Genomic DNA, 24,858 nt, shown 5'->3' with positions numbered 1-24,858 from the left:
CAGTTCATGGTCCACGCCTCCCTCCAGCCCACCAGACCAGACCAGCCCATCCAACACCCTTCCGCTTTCATCGCGGGACCCCTCGATTGAACCCACGATTGAACCTCGAGCTGAGCTGAGCTGAGCAAGGCCGGGCTTGACCTCAGAGCACGAACAGATTCCGAAGCCTTTCGACTCATCAGGCAGCGGCATCGTCTCCGTTCGCCACTCGCTCGCAGCTACGTCGACACTGTCCGCGGATACCTCTGTCAGTGTTTGCTCGGCGAGGTCGTCTCGCCGTCTAGGATGCTGCAGATGCATGGCGGGCAGCAACAACAACACCGTATGTGCTACCCACCAGGACTGCTACTGCTGTAACCAACCACATCTTTGCTGACTGTGTTGTTTCCTCCATTGCAGGCACCGATGATAGCACCGGCGAGGGGGATCGAGGACGCGGCAAACTAGTGCCTCCGTTGTCATTGCCAAAGAACCGAAGCACCGGCAATCTCGCCCTCTCCGCCGACGCGACGGTCGACCGGAGCCGAAACCGCATGTCATTTGGGGGCACCCCGACCTCTGCCATGGAATATGACGCACTCACAAGGTTCGACCTGTCTGTTCATGGCTCCAACTTGACATCGGCTGTGAAACCACTTGACTAATGCTGAGCTTTCATCATCGTCCTGCGAATGTAGGCCCTCACATATCAACGACCATGAACATGGTGCAGGAATCACTGGACTGCGGCGCATTCGCCAGCAGCACCCGCCTTCTCGAGCTCCAACGATGCCCAACTCGAATGCCTCATCCCGAAGTCCTTCCGTCGTCGCACTGTCTCGCTCAACCTCCATGAGCGCCATGCTGGCGAGCACCGCCAGTATGCAGCACACTGCAGGGCCGGCCTCGCCCAGTTTCTCCGAGGACTTGTCGCGATTCCCTTCCGAGTCCCTACACTCGTTTTCCTTTGCTCATCAGTCCGAGGAATTTATACATAATAGGCAGACTGTATTGAAACGTTCCATGGACTTTATGAAAGATCGAATGGGTTGGCCCATGAGCTCGACGCAGGCTGGACTCGCGAGCGCCCACGCTCGTGCCACAGGCGATGTCGATACCCAAAACATGCTGGAGCTGCTTGCGAGAGCACAGCTTATTGGGGCTGGAAACTTGCCGAACCCGGATCCCGCAGCAGTTACAGCTGCACCACTGACTGGACCGGCCGATGTGACCGGTGAAAACATTTTCGAGAAGCAATTCATGCCACAGCTTTCACGAACCAGCACCACGGCATCTGATTCTGCTTCGCCATTCACCGCGCAGATTCAGGCCCCGAAATCGCCCCTCGTTCGATTTCAAACGTCTGATGGCGCTAGCGTAGAAAGTCTCCCCGCAGTTCCAGAGCTGGAACACGAAGCCTTGACTTCAATTGGGGACGAAGAGAGGCTGGATGACGAAGAATTGGACCCAAGGGCGAAGCCCACCTCCCGACCTATAAGTTTGAAGCGCACAATGACTGATACCCTTGGCATTGCCTTGCAAGATAAGCTCATGGATACCATGGCACAGCCATTCTTGGCAGGCCAGCCAATGTATGAAGAGCCAATTACTTCGCCAACAACAACATCAACAGCCTACACTGGGCCGCCTACAAAGACTTTCCCAAGTGCGCTGAGTCCCACTCCCCATGGTCATACAAACCGATGGGTGCCGGCCGCTCAAGCCATTTTTACCACCGAGGCTAAACCACCATGGACCATCATTGCAGCCAACGATTTGGCCTGCCTCGTGTTTGGTGTCACAAAAGCTGAAGTGCGTAAAATGGGCATTTTGGAGGTGGTTCAGGAAGAACGACGGGCCTGGTTGGAACGAAAACTCTTGCGAACTGACGAAGAATCTGAAGATGATGCCAAAGAAGGAACAGTGCGCGAGAGCCCGGTGTCTTCTGTAGCCTCAACGTTGCTTGGGGGCCGTTCAGGCGGGATCACAGCACAGCTTCTGAGCAAACCAAATTCACGCTCACAGCCATCCAAATACGTACAAAGACGAGCACAGACCGTGCACAGTGGCGACCCTAATCCACCAACGACTAGAGGCACTGGACAGCATCGCAGCAATCTCTCAAGAGGCGTCCTCCTGTGCGGCGATGTTGTTCCAATACAGAAAAGGAACGGGGCGACCGGCTCTGCAAGCTTATGGGTGAAGGAAAAACGAATTGGTTTGATATGGGTTTTGGAGGAGATTCATGAGGATGTTTCATACGTGACAATAGATGAGGAAGGCTCCGTAAAGAGCATTTCGGGAGCATCCGACACCATATGGGGATCTCAGGCTACGGGGTCTGACTTTGATGTGGCAAGACTAATACCGCGAATTCCTCGGCAAGGCATTGATCCCACTATTGGTGAGATTGATTTTGCCCAAATTGCAAGGAGGAAGTACTTCACCTGCCCCAACGCCCATCAAATTAACATTCCCTGCAGTGTAGAGCAAGTACGCGGCAAACTTGAGCTGCGTGTGTCAACCTTCCCTCACATGGCCGGTATTATTGTTGTTGACCCTGTTTCACTCAAAATCCGGAGCTCCAATTCTGTCTTTTGTGGTGCCCTATTTGGCTATGAGAAACCTGATGGACTACCCATTGACTCTCTTATTCCTGATTTTGATAAGATACTCGACATATTAACACAGGAGGACGGTCTGCAGATGCTGGACGGAATGGTCGTCCCTGAGGCAAGGTTTAGAAGGGCCTCGGCTTTTCTGGCTCTCAAGGAGCACCGTCCTGATGCCGCAGCACGATTCCTTCAGCCGGATGGTCTGCCTGCGAGACATCGCGATGGGTCTGACTTGAAAATTGACGTTCAGATGCGTGTTGTGGAGAGTGAAAAGCAGACAAATATCGCCGAAGAGACAGTCCATGAAGAAAGCGATGAGGATGAGGCAAACAGTGGCGATGAGTCTTTCTCGGTCTCTCACAAAGAGATGGTATTTGCCTTGTGGATCACGTATTCACGGCACCTACATGCCCATGCTCGCCTGAGTGTTGACTCGCCTGCAACGTCGGGAACTACCACACCCCTCCACCAACCATCCCCAGGACAAACACCTCCCGTACACACTCCCATGGAAATCGCTTCAGATGACGACTCTCCACCGAAGAAGGAAGAACGAGTGGCGACGACGCTATCGAGGCAACTCAGGGACGTGGCTCTGAACGCAGCAGCGAAGCTTACGAGACAGCCGAAACCAACAGAAGTTAGCACCAGCGGAAGCTCGTCTCCGGCCGGGGCCGCCGAGCCTGCTCGAAAAACGACCATTCGTGACTATTCCATTCTCGAGGATATGGGCCAAGGTGCCTACGGGCAGGTAAAGTTGGCTCGTCATAAAACATCAGGCAAGAAAGTCGTGTTGAAGTATGTCACAAAACGGCGTATCCTGGTTGATACATGGACAAGAGACCGAAAATTGGGAACTGTCCCCTTGGAAATCCATGTGCTGGATTACCTTCGGAAACCTGAATTCAGGCACCCCAACATTGTAGAAATGGAGGGATTCTTCGAAGACGATATCAACTACTATATTGAAATGGCTCCTCATGGACTTCCTGGCATGGACTTGTTCGATTACATTGAACTTCGTGCGAACATGCAAGAGCCAGAATGTCGAAGCATATTTGTTCAGGTGGCCAAGGCAGTTCACTTTCTGCACGCAAAGGCGTTAGTTGTACATCGCGATATCAAAGACGAGAATGTTATTCTGGATGGAGAGGGCAACATCAAGCTGATTGACTTCGGAAGCGCGGCATACATCAAGAGCGGGCCCTTCGACGTTTTCGTGGGTACTATTGGTAAGTTAATTTTGAGCTGGGAGGTGTATCCGAAATTTTGCTTTGCTGACGTATTTCGCAGATTATGCCGCTCCTGAGGTATTGGCAGGCAAACCTTACGGTGGCAAAGAGCAAGACGTCTGGGCATTGGGCATTCTCCTGTACACGATTGTATACAAGGAGAACCCGTTCTACAGCATCGATGAGATCATGGACAGAGATTTGAGAGTTCCATTCACTATGAGCGAGGAGAGTATCGATCTTGTTCGCCGGATGCTCAACCGCGATGTCAAAGAGCGCTACGGTATTCACCAGGTGATAAACCACCCGTGGTGTAAGGCTATTGATTGAACTGAAATAGAGGTGTTGAAATACCAAGGGGATACGACAGTACTGGGGAATTAGACCATCGGGACAACGTGGCTTTCCAAGCCAAGAGAAGCAAATTTCAAGCGGCGTTGTTCAACTGAAGCCGCTTGCAGCACACAAATTATGAGGGGGTGCGCATAGAAGAGCTCATGACCGGCATTTATATCAGGATCGAGATGAGACAAATGAGCGTAAGCGGATGTGGGTGCAACATGGTGCACACCAGAGAGGAATTGATATCCAGACATGATGAACGGGAAGGGGCGCAGGCGGTCCATCTGGAAGGTGTCTCCTGGAAAATGGCCACACTATATATTACCATGGGAACGGCGTTAAATACTCGTCCAGTTTGAGACCTGGTAGAAAGAGCAAAGGATGAGTATAGGTGTACAGAAAGAGCGCGAGACAGCAAAAGCGTTCATTATATCGTATCTAAATCTTGCCCATTCAAGACAAAAGCAGCATTTTCACCCCCTCGCAAAAATATAACTATATAATATGGTAGTGACACTGAACAGACAAGTCACCATCAAACAACTTTGCTCCAAATAAGCTAGGATATCACGTCCCCTCCTCATCAATGATAGCTAAGTTCTGGATTAGCCCTGAAGTTACATGTGCACCGACACTCGGGTACAGGACATTCCACATGTCTCGCAAACCACTGTCTCGCATGATCCAGATGAAGGACATGTTCGCAGCGCAGACAAAACGTAGGAAATCGTCCTGCCATGCGTGTAGACTCCTTCTCTTCGGGCTTATCCGACCGCGGCACCCCCACGACCTCCAAACAGACGACACAGCGGGGTAGGTGCCTCCCACAGTTGGGGCAGCTTATCCCGGAATTAATGCTCGTTGCCAGCAGAGGGTTTCGCGTCTCCAACGTCGGGTTGGACGTCGGCGGTGCCACGCCCTGGTTCGAAAGGGACGCTTCGGCATCACAGTAGACACACCGCAGGGCGATTTGTCGCGATGGCGGCTTCAGGGTCGGCACGCCGTCGCGTTTGGACCGCTTGGTGGACTCTACTTCGAATTTGGTCCGTTGGAAGAACAGCCTGTGTCTTTGGAGGTGGGCTCTGTAAGCGTTGCGCCATGCCCGGCAGCGGATGTCGTCTATGTAGCGGGGGTATGCGATGGCCAGCACGAGGGTGGCTGTCTGGACATCGTGGAATTTCTGTACGTAGCGGGCGAATATGTCTACTAGCTTGTCCGTTATACCTGTCAGGGCGATCCCTTCAATGTCGCCTTCTTCTATAGCGAGTGAGACGTTCTGCTCGAGCCATTTGGTGAGTTGGCTATCGTCAAAGTTTCGCACGGCGACGATGGCACGGTCTGTGAGCGGGAGGGAGCGCTGGTTCGCAATGGCGCTCCAGTCTCCAGTTGCGATGAGGGACGAGATGGCACGGAGGTAGGGGTCTGTTTTGGAGGCCACGGCATCGTCGAGCTCGAGATGTTCCTCGGGAAGGTTTTTGCCTCCTCGGCCGAGGAGCTGGAGGGACAGGGAAACGAAGAGAAGTTCAGGGTGGACGGCGCTGGCTTTTTTAAGGATGGAGATGGCTTGCTCGGTATCACCGCGGAAGAGTGCGCGGGAAGCCACCATGGTGTGGATGGCTGTGGGATACTCGGGATCTGCTTCGCGGTCAACGCCGTTGGGGTCGTGTCGCTGAGGGTCGCCCCAGCTACAGATTTCGAGGCAGAGTTGGCGATGGAAAGGCTTTTTGGTGGGCACGGCGTCAAATTTGGGGAGGCGGCGCTTTTTGCAGAACTGGCCGATGACTCGCTCCCACTGAGCAGGTTCAGGGAAGGCTGCGCCGGGAGCGAGGCGGGCCATGGAGTTTTTGCCTATGTGAGTTAGAATTTTGGCTTTGTTGAGGGGCATTTTTTGAACAGATATACCGAGATCGTTTGTCCATATGGAATGAACGCCGAGATAGCTAAGGTCCATGTTTCCAAGGAGCATACCCCCGTCGTCCGCGGCCATTTCAGCATCTGTATTAAACTGTAAGCCGAACTATTCAACCATGTGCTGCGAAAGGCGGGTGTAGTATATACCAGCTACCCAGTCCCATAAAAATCTCCGCCAGGAGTCATCGGATAATACAGTTCGGTTTGTTGCCGCATCAAAAAGATACTTTTCCTTGGCTCGGAGGAGCATTGAGTGGTCAACCACGCATTGAGCTTCCCTAGGAAGGCCCTTCACCGTCGCCAACGTGCCCAAAAGGGCCTCATGAATCTCACGGCAGGAAACCAAGCTGTTCGAGGCTAGCGATATCTCGTTGGGTCTGTTGTCCAGGTGCTTGGGTCCGTTACCTTGTTCCTGTTGTCCGTCTTCTGCCTTCTGGTCTGCCTGTTCATCACGGACATATGCTCGAATGCTCTTTAACTTTTGAGTAATGGAGGTCGCGTTAAAGAACGAATCCGGCAATGGCCGAGAAATTTCGTCTACATGCTCAATCGTAGCAGATGTAGAGACACTATCTTTCAAAGCGTCGCTGATGCGGTCCGCGATGTCAGCTTTCTCCGGTCCAAAGATGGGAACGTCCGACAGGACTTGCTCGTTAATTAGGGGCCCTAGAATCTCTGATGTCTGGGCTGGCTCAAACTTCATGAGGTCGAGATATGGTGAATTTTCTAAGACATGTCAGCTGCACCACTCACTGCTGATGGTCCTATCTGCTTACCCTCCAAACCCCGATGGGGGGCTTGCCATGGAACCAACTTATAGACATGATCTGACGTTCGAGACGGTTGCTCTAGAATATCAAAGGCGCCATTTGCTCTCAGGACTAACAACCTTGGCCTCAAAGCAGGTGAATCCAAAGTCACCCAATCGAAGGAGACGATGCGATCGTTTCGTCTTGAGTTATCCCTGTACGAGACATCCATCTCGTGAGATCTCTGAACTTGCAGCAGCTCGGGACCCTCGTGTGCCGCCATGCCAGTAGACATAATTTCTTTATTCGTTTCCATAACCTTCAATTGACCTGTGGGCGATAGTGCTGCCAGCAATCCTCGACGGTCGCGGCAGTATCGAAGTGACCGAACAAGAGAGTGTTTGCCTTCAGTCAAAAAGGGGTCAGAGTCAGTCTCAATCACCTTATCAAGTCGCAAGGCTCCTCCCCACGGGAGCTCGTCCTCTTCCACAGCCTGCATGTAAGAATGCGAAGCAAGTGGTCGGGACGTGGCTCTACGATCCCAAATCATGACGCCAGGGTGATCTAGAGCGGATGATGCGAAGAAATGTTGGTCAACGTAGTCAATAGCCAGATTGTTGTTGCATTTCGTTTGAAAAGTGATGTTCCCGCTTGGATCTAAATTGTGTCAGCCTTCAACCCTTCACTACGTGCTAACGGCGATGATTGTGGTATACCTCGAAGGTCGCATATCCTTACACCTTGGCCCTTGATGCCCGCAACCAGCGTAAGCGGGCTATCCTCAAAAAACTTGATACTTGACACAGAAACACTTGGCTCAACCCTGGTGTAAGAATCCACGAACGTGGAGGCTGCATTCGGGAACCCCGGCTTGGGCAACTCCTGGGCTGAAAGGCGACTGACATCCCAGACGTGGAGACTTTGGTCCATTCGAACACGATCGAGACCAACAGCAAGGAGACCGGTGGTGTTGAAAGCAACCGCCTGGCATGTCCGTGCCATTTTAAGGCCAATTTCAGCATATGCATTAGAGTTGTCGTCAATCTTTAACAGGTTGATGATGCCGGAACTCGTGCCGACCGCCAGCAGGCTAGTGTCAGCTGGGGACCAGTCGTAGGTCGTAAGAGGAGGGAAGTCATCGTGTCGACTGAGCTTGGAAAAGTCAAACTGCCGCTTGTTGGCATGGCCAGTGGGTTCGTAAAGTTGCACGACGCGATGTTGTAAGTTGATATGAACAAAGCTGTCGAAGGATGAATTTGGAGACCATTTCACTAGCCCAGGCTCCGGCCGATCCATTTTGCGGCATGAAAAATCGCCAAGAATTCCTTGGAGTTCACTTGACCTGTAGAAACTCAACGGATCAAGAGTCTACAGTTGCCTCGCGTGACAGTAATGTCCTTGACTGCCCTTTGCGACTCGGTTAGTCGGGGCGATGAGGGCTTGGTGGATGTAAACGGGTTGTCTGGGTCCAAGGAACTGTCCTTAGCCGCTGTCCGACGCTGCCATTGACCTTTGGAATTTGTTGACGAGCTGCATGGCTCCGCGCAATGGCCTGGTGGCAGTGGCAGCGACTACCAAGAAATCAAGCTTCCGTGTCGACGTTGGATATAGTCGCTCCTGCGATCTCACGACCTCCTCCGCATGCACTGGTCGGCATGATTTGATTCAAAGATTGAGGCCCGCTGATTGGCCAACAAGCTGAGTAGCTGTCTCGAGTGCCCACGGCGGAAAGAGCGACCAGTTGATAAGATAACGACGAGCACTGCAGCTTCCGTTTTCCTCTACGCAAGTCCCCACCTTTCACCAAAAAAAGTTGGCCGCCTCTTTTAAGTCCCAAAATCGCAAGACGTCTATCTCATCACGGTTTTCCTCGAGTCTTCGCCGTTGCATTTCATGATACAAAATCATACCATTCATGTCGAGTTTCAATTCAAGCCCTACTCTTGTGTGCAGCCCCTTCATCTCAGCATGAAGCGATCATTTTCCGACGTGGACAACGACGTCGAGTCTCAACTGAGACCGGCGCGAGCGAACGGCTTCAACCCAAAGCGTCAGAAGCAATACGGCACTGGCAAGCACAAGGCCAAGGAGGGCAGCCTCGAGTATTCGAGAAAGCGTGCTCGAAACATCGAACGACTGCTGCATCGCAAAAAGGACCTGCCTGCCAATGTCCAAAATGATTTGCAGAGAGAGCTCGAGTCGCACAAATCTACCGTCTCGGACAAATCTTTTCTGAAGAGGCGAAGTGCAATGATTGCAAAATACCACATGGTTCGATTTTTTGGTACGTCGGGCTAGATTTCCTTTTTATCTACCCTTGTGGCTAGCTGCGAGGCTTGTTAACGTTTTCATGTTGAAGAGCGAAAGAAGGCGTCGCGTTTAGTGAAACAGATCAAGCGCAAGATTGAACAAAACCCAGGTACCGAAGATGCTGATGATCTAAAACGGCAACTGCACATTGCCGAGGTAGACGAGGCTTATACAATCTATCATCCGCATCTGGACCCTTACATCAGTTTGTATGGCAACTCCAAGTCTGAGGGTAACGACAAGGGGGAGGACGCCGCAGAAGACGACAGTGAGACAAAACAAACACGAGCAGCAGCCAAAGCTGCACTCGACGCCAAACGACCGCCAATGTGGTCTGTTGTTGAGAAGACCATGGAAGAGGGTCCTGAAGCATTGAAGCAATTGCGGGAGAGGAGATCTGCAGACGACTCAGCTCACTCAGCTCCTGCCACAAAGAAGCATAGTCCAACAACTAGGACAAGCTCAAACAAACCAGACTCAAGGCAACGGCACGAACAAGCTCATGATCAGCAAAGTCGCGCCGGAGCCAAGGATAAGGCAAGCAAGCAGCAGAAGGGCGAACAGCCGCAACTGAATCGGAGAGAGCGAAGACGACTTATGCGCGAAACTATTGCTGCTGAGCCTGATGAAGACGATGACGGCGGATTTTTTGAGGAAATGTAACATGGGAATATTGTGATCTGACGTGCATAGCCGGAGAATTGGCGCAGGTTTTTTTTTTCTGGAATATATTTGTTTATACACCCAGGTAGCTGAGTTTGGTGGTTTTGGAAGTAATACGTGACACGTTTGTGAAATATGCACCTTGGAAGTCAACTTGTCATAAAATTGGCCCGATCTCTCTTCTTTCCTGCAGTGTTAATTGCAAGCGGTGATACGTAGCGGTGGGAAGATTGAAGGGTCAAGGTACTTATTGACCAGACCCCACCAAGCTAATAATGTGATGTTCTCTTGGGTCAAGCTCACAGTGCTCTCTTCCCAATGTTCACACCCAACGCACATCGACTCGACGACAACGCACTGCGTTTCTTAGACTGCGCAATTTACCGTCATGACCTATATGCCGATCCTTGCTTGACTCTCCTCACTCCCTGGATGTGACATCTGAAAATAAACCAACTAGTCGAGACTGGCGCAAACAAAATACAATCAAGCCGTCTGTCCTATGCCAGCTGAAAGCATCGAGCCCTGCCATGACAACCGCGGACGCAAACCTCATCATTCCCGTGCCCTGGGATAAACTTCTGCTATGGGTACAACAGCAAATCGCTCTCGAGATGAAAACGGGCCAACCGGTTGCCATGACACGACCTCAGCTCGAAGCCTTGTCAGCGTTTGTTCCGTTCAACGTAGAACCAGACGTGAGCGATCAGGGCTACGTTAGCAAGTTGATTGGTAAGGCTTCTCGTCTACAGAGCGATATTCGCTGCTTTTCAAAGTAAAAGCCCCCTGCTGACGTGGTGTATATAGAAAAAGTGCAGTCCCTCCGTCTGGCCAACCCAGTCTGGACGGACCAAGGACCTACCAGTATTCCCATCAACGGACACTTCCAACCTCTTTGGCGCTGTGTCTGCACCCTTCAACACCATGGATCCTTTCCACGTGAAGGGTTTGGGTTCTCTGCTGGAGAGCAAGCGCCATTCTTCCAGTCGAAAAAGGTACGCCCGAGCCCAAACTGCTCTCTCTTTTCCCTATAAAATAAACCTCCCAAACAGATCAGGCTCATCTAACCAAGGGGTCATCTTTTTGGCTTAGAATGCCAAACTGTTTGCTGCCAAACATGCGCTCAGCTATCTCACCCAAGCCAGGCCAGCAGCAATAACCCCAGGGAAACTTCTCCGCATGGATCGACCAGCTATTTCGCCCCTGCAGCTGCCGAAGCCGCATATTCCGCCTCCCCTGAACGTGCAGCCGTTGGGCAAACGGCAGCGCTTGTCGGGCAATTCACCTGTACCAGAGGCAACGCCTAGCAAGTCACTGCGGACAAGTGTTCCCAGCACCCGCTCGCCCAGCAACCCTTCTGTTTTCGAAGAGGTAACCAGTCTCTCCCATCGCTTGGCCCTCGGCAGTCCAACGTACAAGATTGAGCCCGACCCGGCAGGGGATAACTTATTCTGCGGACGGCCTGTCTTTAAGAACGACATGCGAATCCCCCCGGACCTAGGTATTGTCAGTGGCATCGCCGGCGAGAGCCAGGCGAGATTGAAGGTGGCGGAGAGCGTACTAGAGTGGCTGCAGGCCGAATTGCAGAGAAGGCAGGATACGTTTGAGAGCCTGTGGTCGGCTGCGAATTCGCCCAAGCCGGCAACCCCCAACACGCAGTAGATTTGTTCACGTCTCTTTTGGTATGAAGATGCCCGGCCGCGGGGAGGGATATCCCGCTCCCAAGACTAGCAGTAGACTTGCTTAATGAATAACTCATGACCTCCTATGTCTCCCGCCGCCACCTTCTCCCCCTCCTCTCCTCCCCCCTGGTCTCTTCCCCCCTGGTGCTCTAAACTTCAAATCCGCAGGTAAATCGGCAATCTTGACGCCGTCCTCCCACAAGACGCCCAAATCAGTAGTCCTGCTCGTCACCATCTTGAAATACTTGGTCTCCAGGACCCCTCCCTCCCCGCCGTCCGTCAAAATCACCCCATTGTCGCTCCTCCACCAGGTCACGCCGTCCTTGAGACTCGCCTCAATATCAATCTCGACCAACAGCTCCGCATCTCTCCTCATCCCGCTCACAGCCCCTTCCTCCGGCGTCCTGTCCGAACAGTGAATGTGCCCTCTGCTCATGGGCTTCAGCCCGCCCGACTCGAGAATTGCCTTCCAGAACGCAAAGTACGTCCCGTGGACCACCTTGCCCGGCAAGTCCGCGGCCCCCAGCAGAATCGGCTCGAACAAAGCCGCCTCATCGACCTTGAGGGAGTGCCCCTGGTTGGCGCGGATAAGGTATCCCGCCGCAGAAGGGGGTTCAGGCGCCAAAGGGTCAGCAGGTCTTAGAGTGAAGCGTTTCTTGGCGTTGGTTTCCACAACGTCCTTGACTTCCTGCAGGCTTGGGGAGAGGGATTTGATAGGGCCCCAAGACAACTGTCGACGGAGTAAACGAAAAAAAAAAAAGGTTAGCTACGATGCTGGCGTTGTGGTGCAGGAAAGGGGGGGTAGACGTGCTACGCGGTCTAGAGGCGCGAAGCCCTCTTCGTCGAGCTTGATGCCCGCATTCTCAGCTTGGTGTCGTAGCAGCCTGGAGAGCGCTTTGGACAGCTGCACCTCCCGGCCTTCGGGCCTGCCGCCGCGACCGCCCCTGCGTCCAGAGGGCCTTGAGGACCGGGGTGCGGCCTCGTCTTGGGGATGTATACGAGCTTCGTGGCTGGCCATTTTGCTGTTGCTGCGTGTGAGGGAGTATGGTATTTTGCCCGGCCCGAGTTGGGCGACCGGAAAGCTGAGGTTGAAAGTGGGGCTCGCGAGAAGCGTCCCCTTGCAGTGGTGTTTCCAACGACAGGCACTTCCCATTGACTGCAAGCCGAGACAATCAAAGTTGTCGGTTTGCCTTCTTGAATGCCTGGTTCTCGCTAGAATAGAACCCCGTATGCAAGTGTCGAGTGGAAAATGAGGCCGAGATTTTGACGTCCCACCCAGCCAGCCAAACACAGTGACTCACGCGGCCGCACGGTGCATGGTTTTGCATCTTCTTCACCCAAACCTAGCGTCAATGACACGTCACAACGTGGCAGAGTATATATAGTTTGTTATGAGAATGTAAACAAATCCTATTGCAGTCAAGAGCTATCGTACATGAAAGAACTATTCATCCACCCATACAGTAGAAAAATGCAGACCAAAGGCCGTTTAGCCACCTGAGTGACAGACAATGGGTTTCGTCATGTCGTTATGCAGTCCAGAGCGGTCCTCATATCCAGCGCAAGCCAGAGTAACTATTTTGCTGTATGATTTGTTTTGTGCGTGATGTACGTTGATTTATGCAGAGTCTGAGAAGAAGGGGAAAGGAAAGAAAAAAATTAAACCGAAAAACGTCGTATAGACAAAATGAGCGCGAGGAAAAAAAAAAAAAGGAAAGCAAAAAGCCCGGCCTGTCCCGCCTTCATCAATCATCAAAGGTGTAATATAAAAGTACGTAGCAGAACGTCCCTTGTTGACGGTGCCACTAGAAAGTCTTATGTAAAAGTCCATTTGAATACATGTACGGGCGTAAAATGCAAGTAGTGGCTCTCATGAGCATCATCTATAGGGGCCAATTGTAGCTCCAGAATTTGTCGAAATCAAGCTGTCTCGGTTTCTCCGAGTGCTGAGACTGCTAGCTCGGCTATGGATTATTCCTTTGCTTAACGGCGGACCTTGTCTCTGGACTCGTGATTCTCCAACACTGTCGCCAAAGTCTTGCTCTCCCGCTTGTCGATCATTGTACCTTCTTGGCGACGCAATGCTGGACCCCTGGGATCCTGCAAGGCGGGAGGAATGAACGCTTGTGGACAAAAATCTGCGACGTGGGAGTGCTGAGGGAATCTGCGAGGCACTGTCGGGGGCTATGGATGGCGAGTCTGATGGATATTCTCGTCCAGGGTCTCTGAGCATGTTGACGTCGGTATCTGCTCTGGAGGGTGGTCGGAATCTTCCCTCGCCACCATCATCACCCACTGTGCCCCGACGATTTCTCAAGAATGACGTTTGTCGGCCTTCCTCTGGTTCTTCGGTCCCTGCTCGTCGGGATCGCAACATTGTTGGTGACCGAGCAACTTCCGGTTCCTCGGTACCAGCTCGCCGAGTCCGCGAAATCATAAGGGACGATCTTCGCTGCGAATTGCCCTCGATTGGCGTAGTCGGTGCTGAACCAGTGGCGCGCGGCGTCGGTAAAGCTGTCCCATTCAGAATAGAGCTTCGTCGCTCCTCGAATTTGGACAATGGTCTTGGGCTGCTGATGGATTTCGGTATTCCGTGTTCGGCCACACGGCGTGGAGTGGGCAGACTACTATAGGACTTTGGTGCAGTGGGCGTTGCAGGTCCATCATGCTGAGCCAACGCAGGCGGACTAGCTGAGCCTGCGATGTTTGCAGGACCTACTGCTTCCCCAAGTGCTACACATAGTTCTGTCAGACTCCGACAGACAGAATCGGCTTTTCTTCGCAGTTGTCGGTCAGTGACTGCCGGTCCTCCCGTTCCAACCACACTCGCAGCACTAGATATCGGCCCTGGCTGACCTGGGGTACCCATCATTGATGACAACGCCATGGCGTCATTAGCCGCTGACTGCAGTGCCTGATAGACTTCCAGACTCAAATAAGGCCTTGATTTAACCAACGCTTCATGAAGGATGGGGTGTGCCTCCCTCTGAGAGGACGTGGTACTCGATACTTCTGCAATCTGCCCATTGACCTGTCGTTTGGGAGATCCAGATAGAGTAGTTACCGTCGTCGTAGCAGTAGCTGGCCGCTCCTCAGACATTCTGGAGACTGCCGCCCCTGACGTGGACGGCAGCTTTCCCGTTAATTCAAGTCGGTTGATTCGCGACTTGAGGTCGTCTAATTCATCCCAAACAGTCGAGGGTGCAGTTGTTGAAGCAGTGGATTCCGTTCCCTCAAGTCCATGAGGGGCCTCGGTTCCCGTCTTGTTCTGAAGGTCAATCGTCCTGGCCAGAGGGGATGAACCGTGATTCCGGGCTTGGATGAGCCCAGATGGTCTGTACCCGGGTGTACGGCCCACAGTAGAATTACTGTCGGTTATGGACGCACGCCTGCGTGCGTAAAGGCTTGCTTCTTGGCTATTATCATAACCAACTGTAGATCGCGCTGAAAGAGGAGATGGTCGCAGGTTTGCACCGCCAGAGCGTGTCCGCGGAATCTCCTCGCCAGGGTGAACAGAAGCAGCCTTCTCCCGGAGCAGCGAGCGAAATGTGGTGGTCCGAGAGATCTCACTTCCTTGGTCGTCCTCAAGATGTAGTGGACGAGGTCTGTCCTGCTGGTCAGATAATCGCCGCCTTTGTCTTGGGGGCGATGTCTGGTGGTGATAAGAGGGCACAACAGTCGACAAAGGGCGGCGATGAGAGGATCGTCTGATGCCAGACTGTCAACTAATTAGTACACGGTATGGGTACCGGGCATTGCGGGACCGTCTCATGGCAACCTACAACTGAAGATTGAGCATCGTCCAAATTCTCCTCTCCTCGCAGACGGCGCATCTGCTCGTCTCTGGCTATTCTCAAAAAAACATCCCCACCATCATCTTGTCGGCCAGATTCGCCGTCGTTTAGGGAAACACCTCCTTGGGCATGCCTGCCTTCGAAATTGTGCGGCGACTGTTCCTCGGGAGAAGTTGCATAAAGCTCGCCCAAATCGTGGGGGCGAGACGTGGGATTCATATCCTGCGTTAGGCTCTTTCGAGAGTCTGATGAGCGGAATGAGCGTATTGGCGGCACTCGGCCAGGCGTGAGAGTGGCAGGCTGAATACTATGCCGCTTGTGCGCTGGTCTGTAGGAAACCGGGGGCCGCTGAGGTGATGGATATCGGTTGTCATCTGATGAGCTGGACCCAGAAAGCCGGTTAAGAAGTAGCAGCTCTCGTTGGCCTTGCGTGCTCTTCGTCCTCGGTGTTTCAGGCAGAGGCTGCGGCTGAGCAGTGGTTTGGGCCGCCGCCTCAACGCCGTGAAGACGTTGAGTGTTGAGAGATGGCGGCGGGCCGTCGGAGGTCGAAACGCCGTTTGAGCTGCGCGAAGCAGGCCCTCTCCAACTCAGAGGCTTGGTGGTTCCAGTTGGAGATAGAGACGACGGGGAGGTGGTTTGATCGGCGTGGTCGGGTCCCGATTCAGGACACGATGCGGGACGCTTCGGCTGGGCGGGGGGAGAATCTGACGATGACGAGGTCGCAGGCTGGGGTGAGGCGTGGTATGATGATGCCCGAGAGTGCACGGCCGCTCGTGGTGGAGAGGTGGCCGAGGGCGACACAGCAAAGGGTGAAGAGGGATGATGATGTGTTGTTGACTCTGCCTCTCTGCCTGCGTCTGCGTTTGCGTCTGCGTCTGCGGCCGCGCCCGTGTTTGCGATGTTGTCGGGGATGGATGGGGCCGGTCGCTGTTCGGGCACGGGATTGGGCAACGCTGACGAGGGGGCGCCGTGAAGCGAGTGAGGCACCTGGCCAGGATTGTTGTGGTGCGGGCGGTGCGGTTGAGAGGGGAACGATGACGCCGCCGGGGGTCCGCGCCTCGAATCTGCAGGCCGAGGCGGCGGCAGCTTGGACGAGGTGTTGTACTGGCGGTGCGAATGCCGGGTCAGCGGAGGAGAGTCGTCGGCGTGGACGTTGTCGAGATGGTGGCCGCCTGCCGCGACGGTAGCAGCAGCTCGAGGGGGGGATGAGGGAGGACGATTTTGCTCATTCGGGCCAGAGCGAGGAATGGACGTGGCGCTGGACGTAGTCCTAGTACTGGTGCTAGTAGCAGTAGCAGTACTGGGAGCCATGGTAGAGGCCCTGCATGTGGGGTGGGCGTTATGAGTGGGCGTTGAGTCCATGTCCTCCAGGGCAGTGGCCGGCACCTGGACAGACGGCATGGACGCGCCTGGAGCGTTAGGAGAGCTTGTCCCTGTGCCTGGGCCTGCACGTGTGCATCTGCCCCCACGGCCGTACAGGGAGCCACGCGCAACAGCCGTGTTGGCAGGTTGAGTCGTCCCGGTGCCCAAGCTGGCGCCAACGCTCAAAGCGGTGCCGGTTGCTCGATGTTTGCTGGCGTTGGCGTTGGTTTTGGCGCTGGTCTGGTGCTGGTGCTGGTGCTGGTGGCTGGCAACGGCCGTGGTGAGAACCGCCGACTCAGTCATACTATCTCGGCCGAAGCTGCATGCTATTGAGAGTGTGCGCTAGAGCAATGCTCTGGAGTCAAGGTGTCTTTGGCGTCGTCTTGCTGCGGCGGCTGCACCATCAATCAACGGGTTTGGTCGGTATGATATGCGAAAGCTTTGCCGCAAGGAATTGTTGGTCGTCGGCTGGAGCTGGGGATGCGCCTGTCTTAACGGAGCACGACGGCAATGGTCTCGGATCCAAAATGTTATAATTAGGGACTGGTCTTCTTTCTTTCAATCCGACTTCACTCCCTCTTCTTGGCCGTGACACGGGTCGACCAAAGAGCGACCACCACCGACCACACTGGAGGCGTATGGCCCGTATCGCACCTTTGTTCAAATGTTTCGAACAAAGACAAGGAACCAAAACCCCAACCGTGGTCCGGCCCGACGGGGGAGGAGAATGGGCGCTGCTTGTTTGAGGTGCGGACAGGTCAAGGAAGGAAGGATGATGCCTAATGCGCGCACCTGCCAATCCGCTTCGTCAGATCGAGGCGTCGTGGTGTTTTCGAGACGAGAAGGACAGCAGAAGTTGACCACACGAAAACCACAGAAAAAAAGGAAAAGGAAAAGGAATGGAGAGCTCGACACCTTGCGATCGAGGAGCAGAGCGCCAGTAACAAGAAGACACCTGCGAGCTGCCGAGTACCAGCAAGTAGCTATCTGAAGCGAGCAAGCACCCTTGCCAATGCCAGCCATGGGGCCTACAATTATACAACATGGAATACGAATGCTCTCTGATGCCATCCACCAGGATCAAGAGCTTCACCCGGTCCAGCCGGTCAAGACGCATGCCATGCGGTTATGTGCTTTGCCATGGCCACTTTATCCATCCCATGCCCTCCCCATGCCCCTGGCCGCACCACCCTTATTAACCAGGACCAAGACCGAGAGCTCTCAACTAGGAATAGTGACATGCAGCTTGCCCCTCGAAGAGAAACAACGCAAAGCTGAGCACCGGCTCGAGACACGGCCATCTGGGTCTGGGTCTGGAGTTCGCCGGCTTGTTTGGGCCTACGCAACGGCCATTTTCCCCAGGACGCACCAGACAAGGAAAACCGCGTTTCGACCGCATTTGCTTGCAGCCCAGAGGCCAGAGCAGCTCTGGTGCTAAACATGTTTCCTTCAATGTTCCTTGGCCATCCATTGTCCCGGCGAGCTGCAGGCCCTATCACGAAACTTGTCTAACAGAACACGGGACGGTGCAGGGAAGAATGACCAGTTTGCTTTTTTTTTTTTTTTTTTCCCCTCCTTTTCCTCTTCCTCGTCCTTGTCCTTTCCCGCCCCTCCCTCTCTATTGCCCATGTCCCGGTATCGCGACTCCCACAGATAATAGCGGCCTTTTGGTCATTATCAGACCCGGCTTTGACCCTGGCCCCCTCGACAGACGTCGATTACAATTGAGCTATCACAGTGCTAGCTAAGTGCGCAGATGCAGACGAGCGGATCCCCAGATGCAGCCAGCACGACACTCGTGGGACAGGAGCTCCTCCACTCGCACGAGTTGGCCATTTGGAGACGAGTCTGGAATAAAGCTGCAGCAACCTCTCACATGTGGCGCGGCGCTCGACCGACTTGACCTGATTATCACCAGACCTTGGTCCACGTTTGTGGCGTGGTCCTCTCGCTTTCAATGGACGGGCCACATGCATCTGGCAGTACTACATATGTACACACATACTCCCTACATGTGTTGCTGTTGCTGTTTTCTGGTATTGACTCTTATTTGCTTTGCTGCGAGGCATGAATGCGTTGTGAGACACACAAGGGATTTATGCCACATGACGACAATTGTTGCTTTGCATTGACGCCATTGCCGAAAAAAAATTGATTTTTTTTTTTTGCCACCCGACTTGTAAGTTTTCTTTCCTTCTTACTAGTCTGGTGTATGTGTGTGTGAAGACGGAAAGAACTACCGTAAAACGCTGGTCAATTTCTCATCATTGGCGTTTGTCTGTTGGCACTCGGACTCGAGGCATGCAGTTGAGATTCCGTGGTCTCGTCTCATTGCGCTTGTACTCCCAGGTACCAAGTGATCGTCAACGGTCCCTTCTCACGTCCGGTTCGTACTGGAAATACTAGCCAGGGGTATCATTGCATGCGTTCCCTGTTTGAATGGGTTCATTTGGTGTCCTTTGGTGGAGTATGTACAAGCACTTCAATGTTTGAGCTTGGGCCATAGTGCAGCGAGCCACGCTCAGACTGAGTTTGGTTCCAACCAGACTATTTGCCATGTTGTCTGTGATGACTCTTTTTTTTTTCTTTCATGTTCCCGTGTGCCCAGGGGTATGTATGAGAAAAGAAAGAAAGAAAAAATAGGAGAGTGAGGTTTAAGTCGCCGTTACCAAACCCAGCAGCATAGTGTCCTGCGCATTGCGCATCATGCAAAGTTACCTAATGCCCTGATCGCTCAAGCTGTCTAGTAACGCCATTGAGACTCTGGTTTTGGATTTTACTCAACTCTCCCGAAGCAGGAGCAGCTAGCTGTGCATTTCGACACATCCATGATTCACGCTGCTGGACGCCATTCCACGTCGGCCCACGACTTAACGAGCCTTGAAAATCCTGGATGCATGCGTCTATGCTGCTTTACTTGGCCATGTTCACGACACATGTCTCCACGAAGAGCCGCTCTCGCGTCCATTGCGGCTCGCGTCTGGTGGAAGTGTCGATGAAACTCATGTCGAGAGCCATCTTTCGTGTGAATGAGCATGAGCGCGAGACGTGAAAAATGTGACGCACTTGAATCTGTTTCTCCAGGTCGTTACACACCTCGTGCTAGCGGAGTACATGGCAACGAATGTTTTTCCGAGAGTTGAAACTGCGCAGTATACCAAGATATCAGATGCAATACCTCTCCAAGTCTACATGTCGCCGGAGTGCTTCACACTCGGAATGAATTGCGCACAGCAAAGAAAAAAAAGAGCAGTTGGGGATTGGAGCAGCTCCTACTCCGTACTCCAGCAGCTGCATTCTCACAACTCGGCAGATTTGTTGATATGACGTGTTTTACAAAACATGCAAGGTGACGAGTAATTAAACCACCAGGGTTTGAAACCAGTGCTTTGCATGCGGCGCAGAGTGTTGGCCCTGTGTTGGGAAATTGTGAAATTTCTACATGGTAGCAATGCGACTCGGCAGTCGGAAACTGGGAATACGGCATAAATGGCAAACCAAAAATAGAGAGGACATATGTCCATCCGTTTGCTTCTGCCACATTTGAGGGCATCAGATGGAAGAATTAGCCACACGCGTTGCTTGGATTGCTGCAACTGTCGGTCCCGTCCTCCCGTTGTCTTCAATATTCTCCTCATCGCCACTGATGGGCCTGAAACAACACACAGCGTTCGTATACCTCGTTGTTCAAGGCCACGGCGGTCCTTTGTGGCCTACAACAACTACCTCATCCTAGTTGCATCTCCAAGGGTCAATTGGTCGCACGGCACTGAGCGTCGGAGGATCACGAGGTGAGGCGGGATATTCTGCGAATTTGTTAGCACATAGCGAGCAGGGGTCAAACGTAACCTACTAGAGACTGTAACGATACATGGCACGTTGTTCAAACAAGCATCGAGAGCAAACGAGTGATCTGCCGGATGAAACCAGAGATTCTGACACGGGGATAAAATACGAACGGGCGAGTCTATAACCGAGGCCAGAGAGGACAGCTGGTTAGTTGTACTCGGGGAGAAAACAGGTTTGTAAAAGCTCGGCGGTTTGGTATGTCGCAAACTCAGAACTCGAGCCCAGGATAGCTAATTTATAAGTGGAATAGAAGTAGGTTTTATGTATTGACGGGCACGTTGGGACGGAGCACGCGACGATGGGACAGTAACGTAAGTACTTACAGTAAAGCAATTCGGCGCATACGCGTAAGGGCAAAGTAGCTGTCCTATGTATAATACATATAAGAGTGACTCCTGATATATAATGATTTTTCTCATAAATATTACTTACTAATACATGTAAAATTATAATTGCACACCACCTTACCCTCTAGATAAATTTCTCATTAGCTTTTTCAAGCCTTATTAACCTTATTACATCAATAACAGCAAGGCTCCTTCCTAAAAGGGTAGTCGCATGTTAGCGATATAATCCCTGCAATCAAATACTACAGCAATAAAAAAAGCCTCACAAAGGTTATCGCTTTACATACCTAGTTTACTACATATAATTCGCGACAACACCCCCCCAAAGGTCAAGACCTGCAATAGCCCTTGGATCAGAGTTGGGTGTTTCAGATCCAAGAATGACATCAATTCGGGGGTTGCAAGCGCGAGTCGCTAGCATTGGAACCCCCCCGCCAAGCCCAGAGGTCCTAACTTTGTTCGACCAAAGCGTCGGCTTGGCGCGATGTTGATAATCATGACCCTGGTTGTTTCAGACGGGCCAATACCAAGACTTTCGTACCGTTAGTTGGTAATGTAGGATACGTACCCGGTACTGAGAGAAATAGTATGTATGTACATATGTACATCTCTCCATGGTAGCGGTTATTTTGCTAGGCCGAGTGACCCATTTGACCCCCTGGCTGGCAACGTGGAACTCGGGGTTGCAAGGATCGTCAAAGTCAAATTGCGATGAGCTATCTGGGAAGCAGAGATCCTTGCGACGTGTTGCAAGTTACTACATTAAGGACATCGTACATAGATGTTGGTCCAGATGGTCATGGTGTCAGATGATGACGGCTAGTACTGTTCAACAGACGGCGTTTCGTGGGGAGCTTGTTTTCTAGTCTTTTAGTCTTCTAGTGTCTGGTTGATTTGATCACATGGAGCAAAGCAGAAGCAGACCGACAAGTAGGCCATTGGTGCGCATGTGCATGGTGCAACCTCAACAAGTCGTTTGGTGGTCGGGTCAAGGACCAGCTTTGCTCGCGCGGCTATTGCCGAATGAAACGGTGCGTGTAGGAAGAATCAAGGTCGATTGGTCTGGGGCGTAACGTGAATGTGTCAATGTGTCATTATGTTTGCTCGCCGGTGACGAGACGGGCCCCTTAAGGCACGGCCACGATGTCGAACCTCGGGAAAACGGTCGATACGACGAGTAGTATAAAATTAGGCGCCAACATGAATTTACTCAAGCAGGTTGGTTGGTATGGTATGGACAATGCATTGTCCCGTTTGAGAATACATACTTAAGGTATGTACTAAGTACGGTGGGGATCTCGATGTGGCCTCTGTGCCTTGGGAGCCCCCAGTCCCTAGTCCGCAGTCCGCAGTCCGCAGTCCCCAGGATCCAGGATCCGGGATCGTAGATGCTCAGCCAGGCCCTGGCGGAGTAAAACCACAGCCTCGGAATCACGCTCGGTGAGTGCAATCGGAGGAAACGAAAACTGCAATGTGTTTTTTTCTTTCTTTTTTTTTTATGTAACATGTAACAACACCGTAGCAGATTGATCGTGTGAGAAGGGCAAGCCAAACGCTGGCTCTCCATCTGACACGATAAAACGGCCCGTGTACATGACCTGTGCTGGCATGGTATTTATTGACTCTGTTGTTGTTGTTGTTGTAGCGGAGCCAGGCGAACGTTGAACATTGGCGATCATCAAGGGCTGGGGACATGGACGACCAGACAGCACTGTCGACACTGACGCTCTGCTCTGTGAATGGCGGACGCTGATTGGCGGATGCGACAAAGGAAGCAGTTGAGCACCTGAGATGTTTCTGCCCTCTGCAGGCACTGAGTGGTTGGGTTCTTCGGCGGGCGCTTACTATTTCCACCGGCTGGATCAATTGATGAGCTTGGCAGGCTGTCAGATGCACGTACAGCGCGTGTCCTCCTGCCTTGAGTGGGTGCAGCAGCATCGTGGAGAATAACTGCATTGGGGTACTAGTCCGTATGTATAGTTTACAAATAGAATCGTACTTTATAAATGGCAGCGGCTGACGCCGCCATGTTGCTAAATGCGGTACCCTTCAAGATCCCATCGCGGTATGTCGGGAACGGAGATCCGGGACCAAAGTGCTTGGTTGGAAGCCGTTGACGCCGAGCATCATTTGAAATTTCTCTGGGGAGCTCTTGCTCCTAGCCTTGCCGGCAGACAGCAGTTGACCGTGCCTTTTTTTGGGCCGCGTCCTGCCCCTGGAGCCACACCCAAGCCTGACTGACATACGGACTATGTATATCGAGTATGAAGCATTCGTCAACGCTCGAGCGTTCGGGCCATTCAGCAAGGACAGCACCCCTGGTGATGCTGAACAACCGGTTGCCGAAAAAAATTTGCCAAGCCGTGCTGAGGAGTCATGGGCCAAACTCAATTAGATGCCGTTTTGTTCCGCGCAGCAATACTCTACCCTGGAATCCGCCTGGTACAATATATTAGACTTAAATCTCGGCGCTGTGCGGGCCTGGTCAAATCCGATGTACATCAAACCGATCTCAGCGTGCAGCAGATGTATGGCAGTTGATACAGGAGAGCAGTCTGCTGGGACATGGAGGAGCACATGACCGAGAAACTCTTCCTCTCGTGCTTGACGCAGGATACAATACATGAATCAATACGGAGCACGGAGTACCGTGTTTTCACTCCTCCGTGGTGCCACCCAACAGCGCAAATGACATGTACACCTTTCCGCCCATCACCATTCGCGGGGCGGAGATTTAAATCCTTTTGTACCCAAATTTGGCTCACCGACAGTGATTGGCTAGTCCTTGCCGCCGGGCTTGCTGCGTGTGCCTATATTTAGATTAATTAACTGCAAGGCTTGTCTCGCACGCCTTCCCATCCTCCCCACTCACGATGGAGCGGAGCCCAATCCAACACCCTGTGGCATGCTCAGTAGCACTCTGCACGCTTGCAGAGTCGTAGCAGGGGTTCATGTGGTTGCTTTCGAAGCATTCTTGCCGACTGAGCCATCCGTCTCACGATGCTGAGTGGGTGACTGGGTCGAGCATGGCTCGGTGGCTTCGCTTTCTACCCACTCTTCTACCCTTTCCCCAGCCACGGGTCCCGAGTGCCTTGGGATGATGGTCCTGGCCTGGGCTTTGGTTTTTGGCCTTTTGATGGCCCCGAAGGAGGAAGGATTCGGTGCCTGTGAGGGAATGTGTGTGTTAATGGGTGAACGATAGATGGTTGATGTCTGGAGGACCGCTGGACCACCTCGAGACAGAGGCGATACAAGCATTTCATCTTCTCCGGACCCCTACCCTGGTCCTGGCCATCCAGTTGGACCGTTGTTTGTCGCCTCTCCGTTGCCCCAGGCGCGCTAGGTTAGCGACCCCTGGCCTTATTCGCGCCCGTAGTGCCATTATTATTGTATTTGGCCGTTTGCGAACTTGCCGTGTGTCCTGGCTGGCTGTGTGACGAGCAGGTCGCATTGTAGCGAGTACGAGGAATAAGGACAAGTAGAACGATTGGAGCAAGTACATATGATAAACAGGAGCAATGGGAAAGAAAGGCGGAGCGGTATCAGCGGTTACCGACCTGCCAGGCCTGCGCTTCCGCTCTGACTCTGCCGTCTCTGTTCGCTGGACCTCGAACTGACCGTGTTTCGCGAATCGTCCCCGTTGGCTCAGAACTGCAGCATCCCAGTACCGTGCAGGCGCTGGCTCAGGTGCTTGTCATGTGCAGCCGAAAGCGAGTGGCGAGCAGCGAGCAGCGAGTAGCGAGCAGACATAACGGAAGACTTGGGAACATGCATCCATCAATAATCATCTTGATTCTTTTTTGGCACAGTCGCTCCTGCCTTGTCTGGTGCCCGGTTCCTCCTTCTCCACCACTCCCCTCCGCTCGCCTCTCAGCCGCCTGCGAACATTGAAGGTCAACTGGGTGCCACTCGCCCAGAGCCCACCTGCAACCCCCAGCCTGGCTGGCCCCGGCCCCCGGTCGCTGTTGCCGTCGTCGTCTCCCACCAGATCTCGTTCCCAGTCGACCAATTCCTCAATTCCTC

The 24,858-nt window shown here is 52.9% G+C and overlaps 6 protein-coding genes across 6 annotated transcripts; 3 read left to right on the top strand and 3 right to left on the bottom strand.

Annotated features, from left to right (window-relative positions):
* Nucleotides 1-285: 285 nt before the first annotated feature.
* MAA_05840 (serine/threonine protein kinase) lies at nucleotides 286-4,156 on the top strand (the record flags this gene model as incomplete). Its single annotated transcript, XM_007823838.1, has 4 exons — nucleotides 286-322; nucleotides 400-586; nucleotides 678-3,826; nucleotides 3,888-4,156. 4 exons carry the CDS (start codon nucleotides 286-288, stop codon nucleotides 4,154-4,156), a joined length of 3,642 nt encoding a protein of 1,213 aa, XP_007822029.1.
* A 595-nt stretch (nucleotides 4,157-4,751) lies between these two features.
* MAA_05841 (WD40 repeat-like-containing domain protein) lies at nucleotides 4,752-8,124 on the bottom strand (the record flags this gene model as incomplete). The annotated part of the gene is made up of 5 exons (XM_007823839.2): nucleotides 4,752-6,016; nucleotides 6,071-6,163; nucleotides 6,227-6,805; nucleotides 6,856-7,485; nucleotides 7,545-8,124. 5 exons carry the CDS (start codon nucleotides 8,122-8,124, stop codon nucleotides 4,752-4,754), a joined length of 3,147 nt encoding a protein of 1,048 aa, XP_007822030.2.
* Nucleotides 8,125-8,796: 672 nt separating this feature from the next.
* On the top strand, nucleotides 8,797-9,801 carry MAA_05842 (rRNA-processing protein efg-1; the record flags this gene model as incomplete). Its single annotated transcript, XM_007823840.2, has 2 exons — nucleotides 8,797-9,112; nucleotides 9,188-9,801. 2 exons carry the CDS (start codon nucleotides 8,797-8,799, stop codon nucleotides 9,799-9,801), a joined length of 930 nt encoding a protein of 309 aa, XP_007822031.2.
* Nucleotides 9,802-10,331: 530 nt separating this feature from the next.
* Nucleotides 10,332-11,463, top strand: MAA_05843 (uncharacterized protein; the record flags this gene model as incomplete). Its single annotated transcript, XM_007823841.2, has 3 exons — nucleotides 10,332-10,533; nucleotides 10,609-10,796; nucleotides 10,894-11,463. 3 exons carry the CDS (start codon nucleotides 10,332-10,334, stop codon nucleotides 11,461-11,463), a joined length of 960 nt encoding a protein of 319 aa, XP_007822032.2.
* A 93-nt stretch (nucleotides 11,464-11,556) lies between these two features.
* MAA_05844 (RNA 2'-phosphotransferase) lies at nucleotides 11,557-12,501 on the bottom strand (the record flags this gene model as incomplete). Its single annotated transcript, XM_007823842.1, has 2 exons — nucleotides 11,557-12,213; nucleotides 12,298-12,501. 2 exons carry the CDS (start codon nucleotides 12,499-12,501, stop codon nucleotides 11,557-11,559), a joined length of 861 nt encoding a protein of 286 aa, XP_007822033.1.
* Nucleotides 12,502-13,362: 861 nt separating this feature from the next.
* On the bottom strand, nucleotides 13,363-16,942 carry MAA_05845 (LPXTG-motif cell wall anchor domain protein; the record flags this gene model as incomplete). The annotated part of the gene is made up of 2 exons (XM_007823843.1): nucleotides 13,363-15,201; nucleotides 15,266-16,942. The coding sequence occupies 2 exons, from the start codon at nucleotides 16,940-16,942 to the stop codon at nucleotides 13,363-13,365; spliced, it is 3,516 nt and encodes a 1,171-aa protein (XP_007822034.1).
* Nucleotides 16,943-24,858: the final 7,916 nt, after the last annotated feature.

The sequence above is a fragment of the Metarhizium robertsii genome (assembly GCF_000187425.2).
Source record: "Metarhizium robertsii ARSEF 23 chromosome Unknown MAA_Scf_2, whole genome shotgun sequence".
Taxonomy (NCBI): domain Eukaryota; kingdom Fungi; phylum Ascomycota; class Sordariomycetes; order Hypocreales; family Clavicipitaceae; genus Metarhizium; species Metarhizium robertsii.
This window is presented reverse-complemented; position numbering and strand designations above follow the sequence as displayed.